At 36.0% G+C, this 19,320-nt stretch overlaps 1 protein-coding gene across 3 annotated transcripts in view; it reads left to right on the top strand.

Moving 5' to 3' along the window:
- EFL1 (elongation factor like GTPase 1) overlaps window positions 1-19,320 on the top strand; it is a 55,010-nt gene that overhangs the window by 12,255 nt on the left and 23,435 nt on the right. For all 3 annotated transcript variants that reach the window (XM_010717458.4, XM_085233770.1, XM_085233771.1), the window contains 3 exons: window positions 4,429-4,580; window positions 5,232-5,410; window positions 7,166-7,298. In XM_010717458.4, coding sequence (XP_010715760.1) covers window positions 4,429-4,580; window positions 5,232-5,410; window positions 7,166-7,298 — 464 coding nt within the window. The remainder of the gene's footprint in view (window positions 1-4,428; window positions 4,581-5,231; window positions 5,411-7,165; window positions 7,299-19,320) is intronic.

Below are 19,320 nucleotides of genomic sequence, written 5' to 3' on the forward strand. Positions count from 1 at the left end.
GTTTTTCAGGATAAGGTGTGGCAGCTTGATTCTGATGTCTTAGTTTTGTTATGTATCTCAGAGTGAATGATCTTTAGTGTGTGATAATAGAAGATGAAAAGTTATCCATTTATGCCTTTTTTTCTGGAGTCCTGTAAGACCACTATCTAAGATTTTACGTAAATACTGTTTTGGATAATTTTGAGTTGTTCATTTTGTGTAGAGACATGGATTTCTACCAGAAACTGCATAGGGATTATGGTGACATTAAAAGGGATGTGTATGTTGGTGTCATGAAGTGCAATCCAGAAGATTCCCTATAAATTAGAATCATAGAATGGCCTGGGTTGAAAAGGACCACAATGCTCATCTAGTTTCGACTGCCTGCTACGTGCAGGGTTACCAACCACCAGACCAGGCTGCCCAGAGCCACATCCAGCCTGGCCTTGAATGCCTGCAGGGATGGGGCATCCACAACCTCTATGTGCAACTTGTTCCATTACTTAGATTTTAAGATGTTAGGCCTCCTTAGTTTGACAGAATCAAGCACGTGCCCATGAGATCATGTAATTTAAATTTCAGAAACTGTATGGAGAGGAAAATATCCTCATCCTCCAAAAGCATGGCAGATGCACTGCAGACACTTGTTGCAGGCGGTATCAATCTCTGGAATGGTGTTCTGGCTGATGCTTCCTTCTTCAAATGGTCTAAAATTTAGAAAGAAAAGTAAAAACAAGAAACCCCAACCCAGTAGTTTATTTAGAAGCCAGAGGCCAATTTTGTATGATTTCTGACTATGAATTTTTCAGATGTTTTGGAACAGAATCTGTCTGTCGTAACATGGAAGGGCAGAAAAGCTATCATTCGCAGTGCTGATGGAGTGAAGAAGTTTAGTTGTCATTTGGTCTGAATGGAATGAGCTATCCCCGAGGAATGTGGCAGTAAGAAAATAGTCGTCATCAGCTATCAGTTTATTTTACCTGAAGTCTGTTGCATCAACAGTCTGCTGGGTGATAATATTGTGTATGTTACACTGCTTGCCATGTTATTTCCGTAGCTCCTGTTTACCATGTAGTTGAGCTTAATGTGAGTTAGTAATAACGTGGCTGGCCACCTGTGCCTGGTTCATGTGCGCAGTGTGTGTGTTATAGCATCTCTTGTAGGCAGGAAATCTCTTCCTTTCTGCTCCAAAATTTTCATTTACTCAGTTTCTGTGACCGTGTGGACTCTCTTCGTTGTCTTTTCTTGTGGACTGTATCTTTTCTTATGGACTAGAAGAAAAAAAAATAGTGAACAGGAAGAGAAGAGAATAGCTCTTGTGATTTGGTCACCATTCACTCAACATTGGTTGCACTTTCATTGGTTTTACCAACTGGACAAATAGAATAAATCAGGGTATAATTTAACCTGGGGATTATTGCAGATCTGTGCATTAATCTTGTGCTGCGTTCTGCTTGAAAGTGTTACAATTCTATGTCAGGATTTATTTGACCTCTCATGATCTCAATGATCTCTCATTTTTGTGATTTCTAATGACACTAGGAGTGACTAATTTTATGAAAATCAATGCTGACACAAACTAGGGTGGAAGTCTAGGTTTTACCTACTAGCTGAAAACCTGCCCACACTCAATCTGCTTCTTATCAAATTGAGAATGTGATTAACAGTGCTTATGTGTGTATTGCAGTTTTTGCATTCAGAATTTTGAGATACCTTTGAGATTTTTGGTAAGGGCTGTCTAACACTTAAATACAGTGATATTTATAACAGTACCATATAGGGAGCAGATGGGAGGGGAGCATACATTTTACTTGCACTCTTGGAATTATTTACACAAATGAAAAGCATTTTTGGATAATAAAATGTGTTGGAATGCATACATACATCCTCATGTGCACTCTGTGCCTTCACATATAGACTGCATTTATCCCTTGGCTGTCTCCTCACTGCTTTTCCTATCACTCTCTTACCCCTGGGAATTTTTCAGACATTCCAAACCCTTAAATAGCTTTGAACAACTGCCTTCAGGACAGAAGTCTTCATTTTAAAAAGTTTTCTTCTTCACCATCTGCTTTGCTTTTTCTATTGTTCAGCCTCACTCTCTTTTGCAATAAAATAAACAAATTGAACACATTGTCTGAAATTTCAGAGATGCAGATTCTTGATTCTGTCACAATGACTATATAAGAGATTATTTAAATAACTAATAATAACATTCTGGTAAGTTTATGGGTGCAGTTTTGTCACGTTTGCTTTTCCCATGGTATGTAATGTGTCTGTTCCAGGTTCCAAGTTGTGAAACTGTTTCAAATTCTAGCATTCTGTTCTTGGTGAATTAGGAGGTGCCTATTAGGTAATTTTTAGAGATATTTTTAATTCAGAGGTAGTTTTTATGGTCTTTTGAGTTTACTATTTGGATTTGATGTAAGTATAATAACTGCTCAAAGTGATTTCCTCAAGTTCTAAAAAGTATTTTGGTAAAATGAAGTGTTCTATTAAACTTTTTTTTTTTTTTTAATAAATAGTTTCCTACAGAATGTATGATACACAGAAGGCATACATATGATATAAAAGATGTATTGAGACTGAGTTGGTCTCAGCCACATCATCTATCCTCAGCTTTCTAATTAATCCAATTAGGGGTAGAGTAAATGTCCAACTAGTGTCCTTACTGTCTATATACAAAAACTTTGACCCTTAAGTGATGGGTTGTTTCCCTCTTTGTCATTTGGGGTGGTTTAATATGTGGGTACAATTCATTTGTTAATTAAAGTTGGTATTTACATGTCATTTTGGTGAAGAAACACAGCTCTTTTGCATCCAAGAGAGTTCAGCAAATCTTGAACTGTTTTGTTGTAGAGAAGGAGTATAGTTTACACTTCACAATGTGGAAATTAAAGACCCCCAGTGACTTGTCCACAGCTGCTAAACAATGTAAAACTAATAGGGCACTTCTGATTCTCTCTGCTTGTTGGTCTGTGTGCTTCGTACTGAAAGAACCCTAAAACATCTTCATACTTAGAGCTGTTGTCCTTGCTCTCGTCATGTTAGCAAATGCAGATGGGGTTTTGTTGTGGGATTATGTTATCCTTCTTGAGAAGAAACAAACACCTAAGGTGTTCTGATTTGCTGGTCTGCTTGTGCTTCATAAGTACAAGTGGGTGATAGAATTCTTGTCTCATCTAGAAGTCTGTTACAAATACTTATATAATGGGAAAAAATACAGTGTTGTTATTTTGGAAATAAGTTTATTAATGCTGGAAGGCAGTATATATTTCATTGCTTGCAATGGGGAAAAATAAATTGAAAACATTCTAATTCCAATGGAAAAGAAAATGTCCGCGTAACATTTTTTCGCAACCTTTTAAGTCACAATAATGAAAATGTTTTTGGTGTTGGCACCTGACACCATGTTTCACAAGAAATAGAGGATCATGAATTTTCTAAACAGAATTTCTTATTTTTAAGAATGTATGTAGCTCTTTTATGAGGGAAATAGAAGCAGAGAAGGGACTGGAAATGACAGATGTCCAGTATCTGAAATGAATTTACTTGGGCTTTGAAAACCTCATCTCACAGATTCTCACTTAAGGCCAGATTCAAAAATCAAGGACACAACTTCAGGCAGCACTTTTAGATCTAATGGACATGTGTCTACTTCGCAGCTTAAATTGCTTGGGAAGGGTTGTATTTAAAAGTACATCTTTTCGTGCTGCCCTAAGGGAGGATGAAAGCGCCTGTCTTAAATATTACTATTTTATCTATTTGTTTATTTTGTTATTACTTATTTGTTTTAAATCATATGTTAAAGCCCTTTATTTTGAGATAGGGTTTACCAGTGAGCAGATGGAAATGGCATCAGAATATTCAAATTCATTTCTTTGTTGTTGCTTCAGTCGAGGCTCTTGACTTTTACGGACAGGTCATTTTATGGGAAGGATATTATAGCAGGCAAAGTCTGTTTCCTGCATTTTAACACCTGCTGTAAAACCAGCCAATAATAGTTTAATGAAGAAAAAAAAAAAGAAAGAAATCACAAGTAATTTAAAATGAGAGCATTTGATTCTTGCATATTTGGAAGAAAAGTTTTTCTGACCAGCTTGGTACAGATAAGTCTAGATTTGCACACTATTTAGTCTTAGCTGTCTTTCTAGCTCAGAATAATATACTGGACGTGATGTAAAGAGCAATTTTAAAAATTGGCTTGAATCTTTTCCAGAAACAGTGAGAATTCACACATCAGTGGAAGCAACTGCATTTACTTTAACGAAATATATGAGAGCTTAACGTGGTAACCTCTTTCTAAACGTGATAGAGAAATAGTTTGTTTATTTTAGCTGGATTAAAATACGTATTATCACAGAGAAATTAATGTTCTAATTGGTGTGATTAAATTTATTTTAAAGTAAAGGATGTATCCAAATGCTAATGTTTTAAAATACAATTTAGGCCTTTAACCCAAGAAGAAATAGCTCAACGACGTGAACTTGCAAAACAGAGGCATGCAGGAAAAATGGCAGCAAGTCAAGGAAAGGAGGTTTCTGAAAAGCCCCCAAGTGAAAATTCATCTGAAGGGACTGGAAGCACTGGTGATAAGAAAGGTATATAATGATCTGATACATGTTTTCTTCTAGTATATTTAATAGTAGCTTCTGGGTGTTGTCAGGTGGCTGATTACGAACAATCTACAGTCAAGTCTAAACAGTTCAATAGGTGGGACTAAAGGAAGAGTGAGGAGGAAGTTAGTGGCAAGCTGATAGTTTATAAATGCTGTAATAGTGTCATGGATACTTGTTTATAAGCCTGCGCTTGTGCATAGTCTTGGAGTCACCTGTGGGTAGATGATGCCTTAAGGGGATGCTTTGCAGAAAAAATAGTTTTTCACTTAAAGTAGGAATGCAGAATGGTTTATTTTTGCCCATGTGGATAGTGTCAGGTTTATTTGATTTGCTGCTACTAGATTTGCATTACGGACTTGTTGCTAACATATTTTATGCGAATACAACTTTTAATTCCTCAAAGCTTTTATGAGAGTATGTGTTGTATTTTTGAAGAAAATGCTAAAATAAATTGGTATAGAAGCAATGATTGATAAATGGGGCTGGACCATCAGTTACAGTGGAGGATTCTTTCTGTCTTTCAGTGTGTCAACAGATGTAATACCACAGTATGTAACTGAGTTTTTGTTTTTCTTCAGTTGATGAAATAGAAGCTGCCTTTATACTTGATATATTTTTTGTAACTTTGATTAGGTGAAGAGCAACAGCTCACTGATCAAATGGATGTCGTGACCTCAAAGGCAGCGAAACAGGAAGCAGACAACAAGGAGTCTTTCATTGCTTTTGCTAGAGTGTTCAGTGGTGTGGTACGAAGAGGGCAAAAGATCTTTGTTTTGGGACCCAAATATGATCCTGCTGAGTCTTTGCATAAGGTAAGAGGTGACAGTGAAATGTTACCATAACTTGGCATTCTTTTGAAATATTGGCAACTTTTAACGTATTGCTTCCTCCAAAAAAAGGTCAAATCAGAAATTCCAAGAAGAGTCAATGTAACTTAGGGAAATAGTTTATTTAAGTTATTGTTTATTTTATTCTTGTAATAAAGTTGCTGTTATGAAGAAGGTATAGACTTTCTTTATTATTACTTCTTGACTGATGATCTCAAGCCTATGTATGTTTTCTTTAAGAGGAATAGATAAATATATAATCCTTAACCTAAGGATTACAGCCTATCTGTGCCCAATAAGAGATATTTCACTTTCTGCTGTCCTATAAAGAGATGTCCATTAAATGTCTATACGTATAATCTGTTTTTAATTAGATTCAAAATAATTTGATTTAAAACCTTGTGTTGATTTTTTTTTTTTTTTTTTTTTTTTTCCCCTCCTATGAAACCGAAGACAGACACAAAATGTCTGAACACATTTGTAAGCACACAGGATGCTTCAAAACTTATTCTTTGACTTTCAGCTGTATGCTGAACCCAGAGGTTTGCAAAGAGAATAATTATATAGTAGTGGCTGCATATCGATGGACAGAGGAGTTGTGTAAAGATTTGAACACAATATAAATAACGGGGTATTCTAAGACCTGTTAAACTATTGAGGGGTTGGAAACTGCTAGTCATTATCTTACGGATATGCAGCATTTTCCATTTTGTTGATTCTTTGATATTCTTTTTCCTACTTTGCCTGCTTAGTCTCCACAGTTAATTATTTGGTTTTTAAAAAAACATTCATTTAGCTTAATTCCTTAAGATGATGAAACACTTCAGTAAATACCAGATGTGCACTTATGATCTTAATTTCATCATAGAATGTGAAGGTAATGCCTCAAAAATCTGCTTGGAGATTTCACTTGCAATATGTTATTGAAAGTAACTATTTCAAATCCGATGAAGGTGAAACCTTTTAGATATGGCTGACTCCAGCTCATGTTGGATTTAATTTTGCTTTGTGTCTTTGAAATGTCTTAGACGATAAAGGTAAATCTAAGTACCTCCAAAGCAGAAGCAATTCTTCAAAAAGGGAGTTTGCTAGCATTACATCTGGATAAAACTGTCCTTATTTTTCTATTTAATATGAATTTTATATTGTATGAATAAAATTGGTTTATAGATTTTAAAGCGAAGCATGAAACTTGTCCAGTCCAGTAAGAGCTTCTTACTGAAGTATATTCTAACCTATTAGAGGAAGTTTTCTTCTCAGAAGAGTAACTGCTAATCAATAAAAACTTTTATCTTCTTTGAAAGAAAGTTTGAAGTATGTTACTATGGTGATATATTTTGGTTTTGCATATTCAGCTGATTTTGCTGGTATTGAAAAAAAGTTAATGAAAAAAGTGGTGGTAAATGTATTGAGATTGCAATCATGAAGTTGATAATTACCTTAAAATAATTAGCTTAAAACGTTTGTTCTGTTAATGACAGTGAACAGTGAGAGACAAGTAGTATGCACTTAAACAGCAACAAAGCAAGCACAGTTTTTTATTTTCCAGGTACCATTTGCTTGTTTGCTATAAAACTGAATTCTTGGAAGGGAAACAACTAAGTATACAAGTCTAACTTATGAAATGAAAATACTTTAGAATGTATTTCTTAGTTTTGAGGCTCAAGGAGGCTTTCAGGAGGAGGTTTGTATCAGAAGTAGGTGATAAATGTCCAATACTGGTTGTTTTATTCTGTGTAGCTCTCCCAGTGTTCTGCTACAGATGATCTGCCATTAGTACCTCATATGTCTTGCTGTACATTGGAGAATCTATACTTACTCATGGGAAGAGAACTTGAAGAGCTTGAAGAAGTGCCTGCAGGAAATGTTCTAGGTAAGACTTCAATGCATTTTAATTTCTTAGAGCTTGAATGCTTACATCATCCAAAGTGCATTGAGATTTGTTTTGATATGATTAAAGGAAAGAGAACCTAGATGAATTTGAGTAATTTTAATTTATGTTGCGTGTGCAAAAAATGAAGGCACTCAACTTGTTGTGTTTTCAATGAACTTTTAATTGTGAGATGGGGGAAAAAATGCATGAGTAACGGACAACTAGGGATTACAGTAGCTTTTACTGTTATCTTCAGGTTGAAGTATTGCCAGGTAAGCATTGCTGCCAGGAATTGCCAAAGGCTGCAGCAAGGTCTAGTAGGTTGTACACTGTGAGGATTATAAATAACTTTTTTTGCAACAGTGGAAGCTCTGTAGTATGACATTTCTACTGATGTGGATAATTGTAGTTCTCTTAATGGGCCTACTCAAACTGTGGTGCTAAAAATTGTTTCTGGTACGGCTGTGGCAAATTTGAACATTTTCCATGCACGTGTTTTTGAATGATAAGTCATTGCAATCACTGAGTTATGCCCTTTTGTGCCAAATTTTGAACAGTTTTGCTCTAGAGCATTGTTTACATTCACTGCTGGTTTTGTCCTTCATTTGTCTTTTTTTAAATATCAAAAATAGTATTTAGAATTTTTTTCATTTGTGGTTGAATATGAACTACACCAAAATACAAGGTTGTTTAATGCATATATTAAGGTTTCCAGAATGTTACAGTGAAAACTACACCAAAATACAAGGTTGTTTAATGCATATATTAAGGTTTCCAGAATGTTACAGTGAAAATATTGCTGTATTATACAAAAAAATGTTGGAAGGATAACATATTTAAGCATTTAATACCAGCTAATACTAATGATGTTGATAGATACATCCATCTGCTTGTCGAATAGTAAGTACTCCTACAGTTGCATCATGTCAAGAAGAAAATACTCTGAAAATTGTGTTACATTTTTCATGTTGTGTTGGGCCAAATCTCAAGAAATATAAACAGTTAACCCTACTGTGAGTAGTCTCTACTGCTGAAAACTACTTCTCCATGGGATGTGACTTTTCTATAAACAGAAACATACAAATAGAGTAACACAGAAGTTTGAAATGTCAGTACAAGGTTTGTTGTCTTTGGAGGAATTCATTAGAAATTCAAGATTGGAATTAACGCTCAGAACTCTTCACCAAAGTTGTTCTGATGTGATGAAAAGGATAGAAAGAACGTAGTGGGTGATCCTCAAAGTGGCAAAGGAATATTAGAAGGCAGTTTGTGAGGAAAAAAATAATCTGGGCTCAGAAGTTAAAGTTGAGCAGGCACATGTTCTTCAAATGCACAGAACAGGTTTTTCTTTTTTTTTATTCCTTTCTGTTATATATGTTTGGCCTGGACTTATTTTTTTTTTCTTTTTGTTGTCCTAAAATTGAAGGTGAAATAATGTTTTCTTTCTGTTCAAAAGAAAAGAAAAGTGTTTCAATACCAAAAGTAGGTGTTGGAGGTGATGCAGAAATGTATTTTTAAGAAGGCAAAAAGAATTAGTGTTTGTTGTGATGCCATGAGCAGGTGAAAGGATGAAAGGTCCACAATTCCTACGCTGGTTCAAACTTCTGAGTAATTTAAGCAAATACTGATGTGAAAGCAAAGGAACATGTTTGTAAGAACACTGATGGCAGTACTTTTAAAGCATGGCTTTATACGTGGGGATATATAAATATATATATGCATATATGAATAATTGTTCTGATAGTGTGCACATGGGTTCCAAATAACATGTATCCAAAAAATGGGGTGTTTACTGTTCTCTGTCCACAAGTACCACAGCAGTAGTCTTACGTTTGCTAATGTATGGAATTTGGATTTTTCCTTCAGTGCTCTGTGTGTTGAATACTGCAGGAAGTTTTCTGCTGTCTTTAACAGTGTACATTGGTGTAGTGCTCATAAAAGGTTGGATGACTTCCTCATATTTTGAAATGCAGTTAGCCATGTGAGTCAAGTGTTTGAAGTAGGAGTGTTTTTTTTTCTTGAATAGATCAAGTGATGATGTTAAAAGCAGTGATAGAAGTCACTCCTGTTGTCAGCTTGCTATGAACTCATTTCCCATATGAATGACTGTGAGTACCCTCGGGTTTTTTTTCCATTTCTGAGATGCTTGTTTCCCCGTACAATGTTCTTTCAATTTTTAGTTATTTATAAAGCAACTGAAGGATTCTTGAAACTTAAGCAGTATAACATGGGAACAAGGTAATTAGGGATTGATACTTCTGGATTTCTAAAGATAGGTGCTGTAGAGCTGTAGTCAGTGTGAGGAGCTGCTATGAATTAGTGCAGCTAACCTCATTACAAGGTGTCTAACAAGCATTTTATTCCTTGAGGGCTTCATTGAACGATTCAGGAGCTTTTAATAAGCAGCCTCTGTTAAGAGCAAAAAGCAGCTGTGAGCAGCGGTGCCATTTTAAAGGCCCAGAATGGCTTTCTAGGCCTGATGCCAACTGGCAAGCATTACCACCTTGTGTGAAAGCCCTAGAAACAGTACTGCTGTTGCACCAGGCCATTATTTCTGTGCAAACATTTGGTGGGCTAATTTCGATCTCTGAATCAGTAATGCGATTATTCAGAAAACAAAAAAACCAAAACCACAAAGACCAAACCCAAGTGATCCGAGCTGAATGGGCGGTCTCAGCATCCATCAGTGAACACAGGAGGGCAGTCTTTCTCAAGAATGTTTCTGAAATCATCAGAAAATAGTGAATGAAACAAAGGAAACTCAACCCTTTGTCTTCGCTTTTGGTATACTTGCAGATTGAATTGCTGACTGCCATCTTACAACCTCATTAAAATAAAAACATTAATCGGGAAAAGATATTTAATTGAAAAGATTTTGTTATTGAACGATGTTTTATGTCTGTTAACCATTGTGTTTACCTGGCTTTGTTGTTTTTATGCTGAATTCCTACCAATGAGTGTTTTTATAAATATTAAATAATTGAAAAATTGAGCTTATTAAAATTGCTTCATTGAGATAAGGGTGTAGTAGTTGATCTGTAATTTGGCCTTTTTCTCTGTTGGATACTACAACCATTTCCTTAGCTCTTGTCTTTGCTGTAGTGGATTTTGTCCTCCTGCAGTTCCTGCTCTCTGTATGGCGTTGTTACTGGCAGGCTGAGGAACGTACCCGTATTCATTGGGCAGTGCAACATAGCATGGCACACAGCTAATGCAGTAGCATCAGGTGACATTGGAAGTGTATTTTGCTGATAAGCTTGCTTTGCCATTTCTGCTAATAGCTTTATTTGTGCTTTCATTTCATGGGATTTGACTTCATAAACTGGATTGCAATAGAAGTGATTAATTATCTTGGTTTTGAACCAATATCAGTGTATCACTAGGGCGTACGTAGATTAATGGAGAAGAAAAAATAAGACAAGTCTGAGGTCAGAGATGTAACACTGACATCTGTGTCTTTGATGTAGCTGTAGTTGTTTGGGAAGGAATAGTAGGTATGGCTAATAGTTTCCTTATAAAGCCTTAAGTTATGGTTGTTTTTTTAAGTTTCTGTTGAAGATTTTCAGTGGCTTTTTCAGTAGCTTCATTTTTTTCTGTTTTTCTGAGTGTAGCTTCTTAAGACTATAAAAGGAAATCACATGTGTAGTAATTTTTTCTGAAGAAAACCACTTCTGAATTCTGTAGTGCTTCTGGAATGTTCTCTGCTCAAATTTTCAGGGGTTATTATGAGATCTTAAAAATGTGTTTAGTCTCTCCACTGGTATGCACGTTTTTTTGTCATATTTAAAAATTGAGCTGTATTGGGATAATTTATCATAAAATCACATGTTCCTCTGGCCAAAAATGCCTTTAAATTTGCTCTTGACCACACTGGATTGCGATGTCAAAATTTTCAAGTAATTAAGTTTTTGAGTGTTATCCGAAATCCGCATCATGAGGAAAGGAGATGATGTAGTGAAGTATGTTATCAGTTTTTAAGCAACTCTTAGCTATTAGCATCTGCAAAAATGAAAATTAATTTCTAGATAATCTTCCAAATCTGAGGTGAGCATTCCTGATTGCTTAAGGTTTGTATGCAGATGGGTGCTGCTGATGCTTCTGATGCTTGAGGTTTCCCAAACCAGGAGGAAAAGTGCCCAGACTTGTTGGTGTTTGTTGTTGCTACTTGTGTGCCTGTGGGCAGCAGCAGGACACAGAAGAATCGAGGCAGTTTCATTCCATTGCTGCCTGAAGAAGTTCACATGCACATGCTCCGGAGCTGCTGAATGGAAAAGATCCAGAAATAGGCTGCACAGAGGGTTGAGGTGCAGGCAGTCATTTCTGTTTATCACCCCTGTTTGCTTCAGAAATAAGTGATTTTTTTTTTTTTTTGGCCTGGAGCTTCAGATGTATTAGATGCTTATTATTATATGAATATATGTTGCTGAATGTGGCCTGGATCAGAATTCAGTAGACAACTCCTTTTTCTTGTGTAAGGGTAGAAAATTGACTTGTACAGTCATTGCCTCCAGGCAGATGCTACTCCGCCTTTCAATAGCTAACTGTTTGTGGGTTTAGATCCCAGATACTTACTGGCTTATCTCCAAAATTTCCAAGTCTTCTATGTGAGTGCTTGATTGGGTGTGATTTTTCATGTCTCTTTTAATTAATATGCAAGGATGATGATTTTCCCTAGTTCTTTTCGTAGTCAGCATTGATGCATTGTTTTCAGTTTCTCCTTCTATACATGAACATGTTCAGTTTCATAAAGGAAAACAGTTATTTGGATAATGTGCCTTGTATTTTTTCCAATGCTGTATGAGAACAGGAGTGTTGAAGTAGTTACTTCCACCAATGTAAAATAGTAATAGAAGTCTTAAGGTGAATTTCTGAGGCCGTTGCCTGAGCTCACATCCATAATGCTGTACGTAGGAATTTGTCAAAGGCAGTGAGATCACAGCTGATTTTGGGTGAGTTCCTTAAGGTTTTCTGTGAAGAGCCTGAAAATATTCCATTCCTCAGCCTACTTATACAAATTATATGGATCATGGTTTTGTGCTGTTGGTTTCTTTGTTTACATGCTTTTTAACTAGTAGTATTTGCTTTCAAAGGAGAGTGAGCATCAGTAGCTTGCTAAGTGACTGTTTATGACTTAGCTGTGTGCTTTCTCCTTTCTTACAAATGTGGGTCTAAGAGGCCGTATCTGACTTTCCTGGTAGAAAATTGTCTAAAGAGATGTTTGTATCTGCTAATAAATAAGGAACTGTGATACATGAATCAAAGTAACTTTGGTTTTGCACTCCAAACTGTTGGAGCTCCATATCTAAGACTATCCAGCCTGTGAGTGCTGCTGTGACGTGCTGCGTATTGAAGTAGGAAACATCAGTTCAGGAATGAATTAGGACAGCAAAGTAAATGGCCGAGAGATATGAAGCTGTGCTGTGTGATTTGATTGCCAAAGTATTAACAGTTCTTCTGTCCCAGTGGATGCGTGTGACTCTTGAATCAGGTTTGAAATTTATTACTCACATATACCAATAGAACATTTTGATTGCTGTTGGGGAGCTATTGTCTCTCTAAGTATTTCTGACTGCGAACTTCCATGGAGCACTAATGGGTGGAAAACCAATCCAGAAAAGAAGCATTAACTTCACATATGCTTTACACAGAAAAATTTTCTTCTCTGCCACTGATTTAAGCACTATGATTTTAGTACACTGAGCTCAAAAAATTAACTCTTCTCATTTTAGGGTAAATGTCACCCTGAGGTAGGTAAGTAACACATTGTTGCACCTGAAGAATTTCAGTATTCTGAGGAAAAACTGTTGTGTACGTATATATAAACATAAATACACAGCTATTCTGCAGATATCTGCCCTTTTTCCATGTCATGTATTTAAAAAAAAAGTTGGGATTGAGTTGTTGTAGTCAATGCTAATTAATGACACTGAAGCGTTGTTCAGTGTGATGATTAAAAAACAAACAAACAAAAAAAACAACTATTTAACAATGTTTGTGAGGTATTGTGACACTGATGTCGGTGGATCTATGCGAATATGTTTGAAAATACATGTAAATCCATGTATAACAATTCAGATTTTTAAAACACCATACATCAAATCTGTTGAGGGATATCTGTACTTAATAAGCAGAAAAGTGTTCTGTTCTTAAACAGGTTTTAGTTCTTTAATGTTATTTGTAGGAAATACTTTTTGTGTGATGGTGTATTTGCATCACATAGTGATGTTTGAAAAACACATACTTTCAGCTGGCTGTTACTGCAGCTCTTCTGGTCAGATGAAGCTCAGTTATTGTCAGATGAGTTGAGCTTTTTGGCTTCATAGCAAAAGAAGTTAAAGAATGTAGATTCCTGTCACAGCATCAAGCATGCTTTAGCATACTTTTTAGCAAACAGCTAAACAGAAATTCAATAGGAATGATGTCTCATAGGTGCCTTTTGGCCCAAGCTTCTACTAAAGTTTGGAACTGCCACGCCACTGGAGGGTGTAAGAATTTACATAAGCCTGTGAAGTTACCAGTTTTGATAATCATGGAGTTATTTGAAATATGTGTGGATGTTGGTTCCTGATGTGGTTTAGCTCTTGCCAGCCCTCATTTGCAGTGCTGCTGCTTTATTTTTTTACAGTCTCAATTAGAACAACGTGTTTTTCCCAACACGTTCTTAAATAACACAACCAGCCCTGCCTTGATAATTCATATTAACAATACAAAATATTTTTGCTTCTGAGAATATTGTAGTTAGTGACATCCTAAGCAAATTCAAAAGCCCTTTTCCCAGCCGGCATTGTTTGTGCAATATAAACCACTAATCCACGAGGGCAATTTATTTGAATACGTTTTACAGTTTTGCTAGAACACTTCCTAATCTTAGTTGGGCCTCCTGTGTAATGGAGTGAGAAGCAGTGTATGTGCTTTCATACCCGCATGTGAAAAAGTGTTTATCTTATTGTGTAATAGACCCAGTGCTCATAGCATACAGCATTCTTGCAATAAATACCATCTGTGGTTGTGAAATGCCTCTACTTCTGCATTTGAGCTAGCCACAAAAGTCTTTTATTACTTTGTATATTTCTTTTCCTTCCATTGTCTGCCGCTACCAGGATTTCTTCAAGGAGCCGGGAGAAGCAGGAGGGGGTTACAGTGAGGGCATGGGAGTGTGAGTGAAGAAGACCAGTTTGGAATTAATTCTGACACAGCCCCGCTGCGCATGGAAAATAGAAATCATCTGTTCCAAAAATGGGAGGGTTACAAGTCAAGAAACTGTTTCAGGGAGTTATTTTCTAAATATTTTCTGAGATTTTGATGTTTTTTCATGCTTCTTGTTAAATTGCAGAAGTGTTGTGAGGCTTGTTTGGCCTGTATCAGGGTGTGAGTCATAAAGTTGGCTTTGTCTGGCTTGTGAACTGTGGGGGGGAGTTAAGGCAGAGCTATATTTAGGAGCATCAACCAAAGTCAAACTGCGGAGCGCTGCTTAGCAAGTGCTACAGGGGCAGCACTGGGTAGTTGAGGCTCAAAGTTTAGGTTGTGTAATCACTGTTTATCATTCAGTAAATAACTGGAAAAGAGTATATTTGCTACAGATATTCTTCTGCAGAGGTTGCAAGCTGAGCTGTGTGATTTTCAGTGCTGTTTTTACTTACCTGGTAATGTCTAAAAACTACAGGAACTGAGAACAGTAAGCATAGAGGAGACTACTTGTGCACCTTGTGGGTCTCAGAAATGACGTTTCTAAGAATTTGCTTATAAAAAAAAAAAAGTTCTATTCCACTTATAGTAGCCAAGAGTAATGTTTAAGAGATTAAAGCTTTTGAGTTTTTGTCTTAAGATACAGAACAGCTGTGTCTTGACAATATTTTGAAATTTTGGTATTGGCATAAAGCTAAATTTAAGTACTTTTCTGTGCTGTTAAAACCGACTAAAAGAAATGTGGTTCTTTTCTAACTCTTCCTGTTCCCTACTCTATTATTTCCTTCAGTGAGGTGTGCTGTGTACTTGGGCAAAAATCAGGCTGCTCATTTAAAAAATAATTGGTTCAATTTTTCTAAGACAGCAGTCCTGTCATAACTGGCGTGGACTCTAGCAGGGCTTTGTTTTTGGCAGCCATTCTTAAGGCATACATACTTGGTAGGTAATTCATTTAATTTGATAGTGAATGTTTTGTATTGCCATCTTTCTGGGTTTGTCTACATAAAGACAGTAAGATTTCATTAAAAAAAATAGTAAAGAAGATAAGGACCCCAGCTGAGACCTGAGAGAGGTTTTCCTTACAGAGCTGAGAGCTTCCTGTCATCTGAATGAGTTGGAAGCAGGCACAGTTTTCAAAGGCATGTGGTATTGGTGTAAACACATAGGTCTTCAGTGTAGGTTGGCCAGAACCAAGGCAGCGTACTTCTGGAGGAAAAAAGAAAACCCACACTCAGAATGTGTAATTAGATGTATGATTAAGTTAGTGCACTGAGAATAAATCAATTCATTTGTTCCTATCATTTTAAGCTTTGTTGGTTAAATTATCATCATTGCAAACTCTGATAGGAGTCCAATTTCAGTGACTTAATTGTACTTCTGAAATATGTTATTAGGGAATAAGTATTTGTCTAAATCCTGGTTGCTTTGGTAGTGTCGTATGATAAAAATTGTACAAATACTGTTTTATGTAATGTTAAAGTTTTTGGTTAACCGTTGTGTGACTGTGAACCCATTAATCGGAATGGAAATGTGAACCTACTGGTACTTCTTGTCACACAGTTACTGTCTTCAAAATATCAGCAATGGCAGTCAAACTGGTTCCCCCTTCTCTAGTCTGCTGGAGCTGTTGAGGACAAGGAAGTTGAAAGCACATCTGATGAGTTCCGGCGACAGCCTACATGATTCATTGATGCAAAGTGCTCTATCTTGAGAAGCATATAAAACAGGATCTAAAATGTATGAAATCCTGGTGGTTTTGGCTTTCAGGGTTTTTCTACAAAAGGATAGTTGTTTTGTGGCATGTTCGAGAAGCAAGCTCTCTGAGCAGTGACCTTAGCAAAGCCTCGATTTTCCTGAGGACTGCTGTCCTTAAAATGCTCAGTTTTCTTCTAAGCTGCTCCCATGCTTCAGTTGTGCATATCCCAGTGGGCCAGCCAGGATGTGCATGCTGCTCGCCAGCAGCTGCTTCCAAGCAGGGTATGTAATCATTGTGCTTTGCCTGCCCTTTTTTTTTGTTTGTGTGAGCTTACTGATTTTGGTCTCCCTTCAGTAGTTAGCCGTTGGTTCTTACATAACTTGTGGAATCTTAATTATATCTGAACCCTCTCCTCTCAGTCATGGTTAAACTTAGAGGAAGTTGACAGCATGTTTAAAAGTCGCTGGAGGGAGAATATGTGATTACAAGAGTTGCATTTTCTTTAGAAGAGAGACTAAAAACATGTATCATGTTAAACGGATTCTTCTGTATGCACATCCCGTCACAAAGCATGACATACTGCATTGGAAACAGTGCTTCTCAACTGAAGAAAGTCACTTATATAATCAACAAGTTTTCAGTGGAAACGAAAGCAGTGCACCAGAACTCTTGCAATGCATTTAAAACTGATGCCTAGCAGTGGCAAATAGCCTCATTTCTTTTGTTCTGTATAATGAAGAGTGAAATTATCTATCTTTCATGGTACTTTGGAACATTCAAGCCATATTTCCCAAGGCAACAAAATAAGCAGAAATCACTTATAGTCAAATGTAGTGGGATGTGTGTGGGGATTGCCTGTAATGGAGAAAATTAGGCATTGGGTTAGGTCTCGGAAAACTTAATTTTAATTAGTTACTTGCATGTCTTACAAGTTAACAGAATAAATGGAGGATAAATGGTCAGTGGTTGGGTAGAACATTTCCCATAGGATATTAAACACATTTGGTAATTGGTTTGCTGCTTCTAGTTGTGATGTCATATCTTTGCATTTACTGAATATACTGAATGGTAAAGATATCAGATTAATTTTTTAATGGCTGAGATGTGAGTTGAATGTGTTGGGATCCTGCAATTAAACAAATTCTAAAATCCAGCACAAAACAGAAGTAAAATTAATAAGCTTTTAAAGTTACGATTATCTTTTCTAATTGGTATTAGTTGTAGTAGTTTTTAAATTCCCCATTTAACTTGTCTGTGTAGTGCAGAAGTCGTACCGATGTGTTCATGTTGCCTTTTCTACACAGACATGTCAAAACCTCCAAGACATCTACAGATTACAATAAATTCTTTGCAAGATCAGTGCCTGAAGGCCTCATTAATTTTAACATCATTGATAATTGACTTTGGGAGGTAACATCTGGTAACACCTTACATCTTACATCTTACATCAATTACAGTGTAAGAAAACAATACATGCATGAAGTCCGCCGGTTTTCAGGATGCGTTGTTACAACTGAGTAAAAAATAAAATGGCAATTTCTTAAGGGTCAGTTTGGTTTTATTTTTTTAGAATAAATCAGAATGAATTGGATGTTTACTATATAAAATATTTTGATTTTTTTATTTCCAGAATATAACCAATGTAAACTATGTTTTTGCTGGGGACTTCTGCAGCATAGACTTTTCTTGTTCTTCTGGTACTTTGTATCTTTTAGTATATGTTCCTTTTGCAAACTTAATTAGAAATTAATATCAAGCCTAAAAAAAAAAAAAAAAAACAAACTTTTTCTTTATTTTTCTTGACCTTTTTTCCATGGGTAAAATACATTACCAAATTTTAATTATGTACTAACTAGTGTTATGAAGAGTAATAAGCCCCATTTTTTTCTGTTTTCTGCTTGGCAGATATCAGCATTGTAGCTGGAGTTTTGGAGGGTTTAGGTATAGGAATTACAAATTAGAGATTCTTTTTTTATTTTGTTTTATTTGAAATATTTTTCCCACTACACCAGTGGAAATCATCAGGACATGTGACATCTGCATGAAAAAGTAGGAAAGGTTTTTAGAAATATCCAGAGTGACACTAGTAACCCATTTCTTATCTACACAGAATTGTGTATGTGCTTCAGAGAGCTTAATTAATGCTCTGTTTTCTGGAAGCTTTTCTTTTTCCTTAGAGGGTGGCTGGGCAAAATGTTTTCCTTTGCATAGATGTTCCATACGAGTTGAGCTGCTCTGTTTTCCAGTACAATATGCAATTTTATGAGTTTATTTACTAAGACACATTTATTACTGCTAATTAAAACCACATTAAAACAATATTTAAGAAAAGTTTCTAGATTATCAAAGTAAATATGTTGAAACAACTTTTTCTAAATTTTCTAAATTCCATTTGTTTGGGATGACATCTGTGTTGAACTGCACCTAAAGTTCTGGTAATCATTAAAAATAAATTAAGTAAATTCAGATGAGTTGCTGTCAAGTCAAATTAAAATAATCTATCCGAAGTAATTATGAATGTAAAACTTGGTTGATGTTTCAGAGACCCTTGAAGACTTCTTGTATGGTGCTAAATGCTTTCCACATGAAGTAATGGAAGTATTAATTTGATGTACAGGGTAACTGAAGTTAGTTCCAATGCCTATGTTGTCAATCTGTACGACAATCTGTCCACATTCTTATTGTTGTTTGGTATTCCTGCTTGCTACATTCAGTTGAGCTACTGTATGTAAAGGAATTAGAATGCATGGGCTTGGGCAAAACATCTGTTCTCCTGAGTAGAACAACTGACACTTTTATGAAGTCACACTGTTCAGTCTATGTCAAGAGCTCTTTATGATTAACAGATTAAAGTAACTTAAATTGGAGTAAAGATTTTCTTGCTTCATTTTTATTTCTGTTGAAGCCACAAGCCAGCAATTAAGCGCATTGTTTTCATAGTAACCAAAGAGAAATGCAGCAGTTACAGATGTAAGCATGGATTTTCTGAGTTTCCATACTAAACTTATGTTGAACCATAAATATTTAAAAAACAACATCGTTCCCTTTAGTTCTGAGTTCCAAAAATTAGTATGACTTGCCAAAGCAAGTAATCCTGGAGCATAACAAAACTATCATTACTTTGATCTTCTCTATTTATTT

Source organism: Meleagris gallopavo, chromosome 12 (genome assembly GCF_905368555.1).
Source record: "Meleagris gallopavo chromosome 12, MGAL_WU_HG_1.1, whole genome shotgun sequence".
Lineage (NCBI taxonomy): Eukaryota > Metazoa > Chordata > Aves > Galliformes > Phasianidae > Meleagris > Meleagris gallopavo.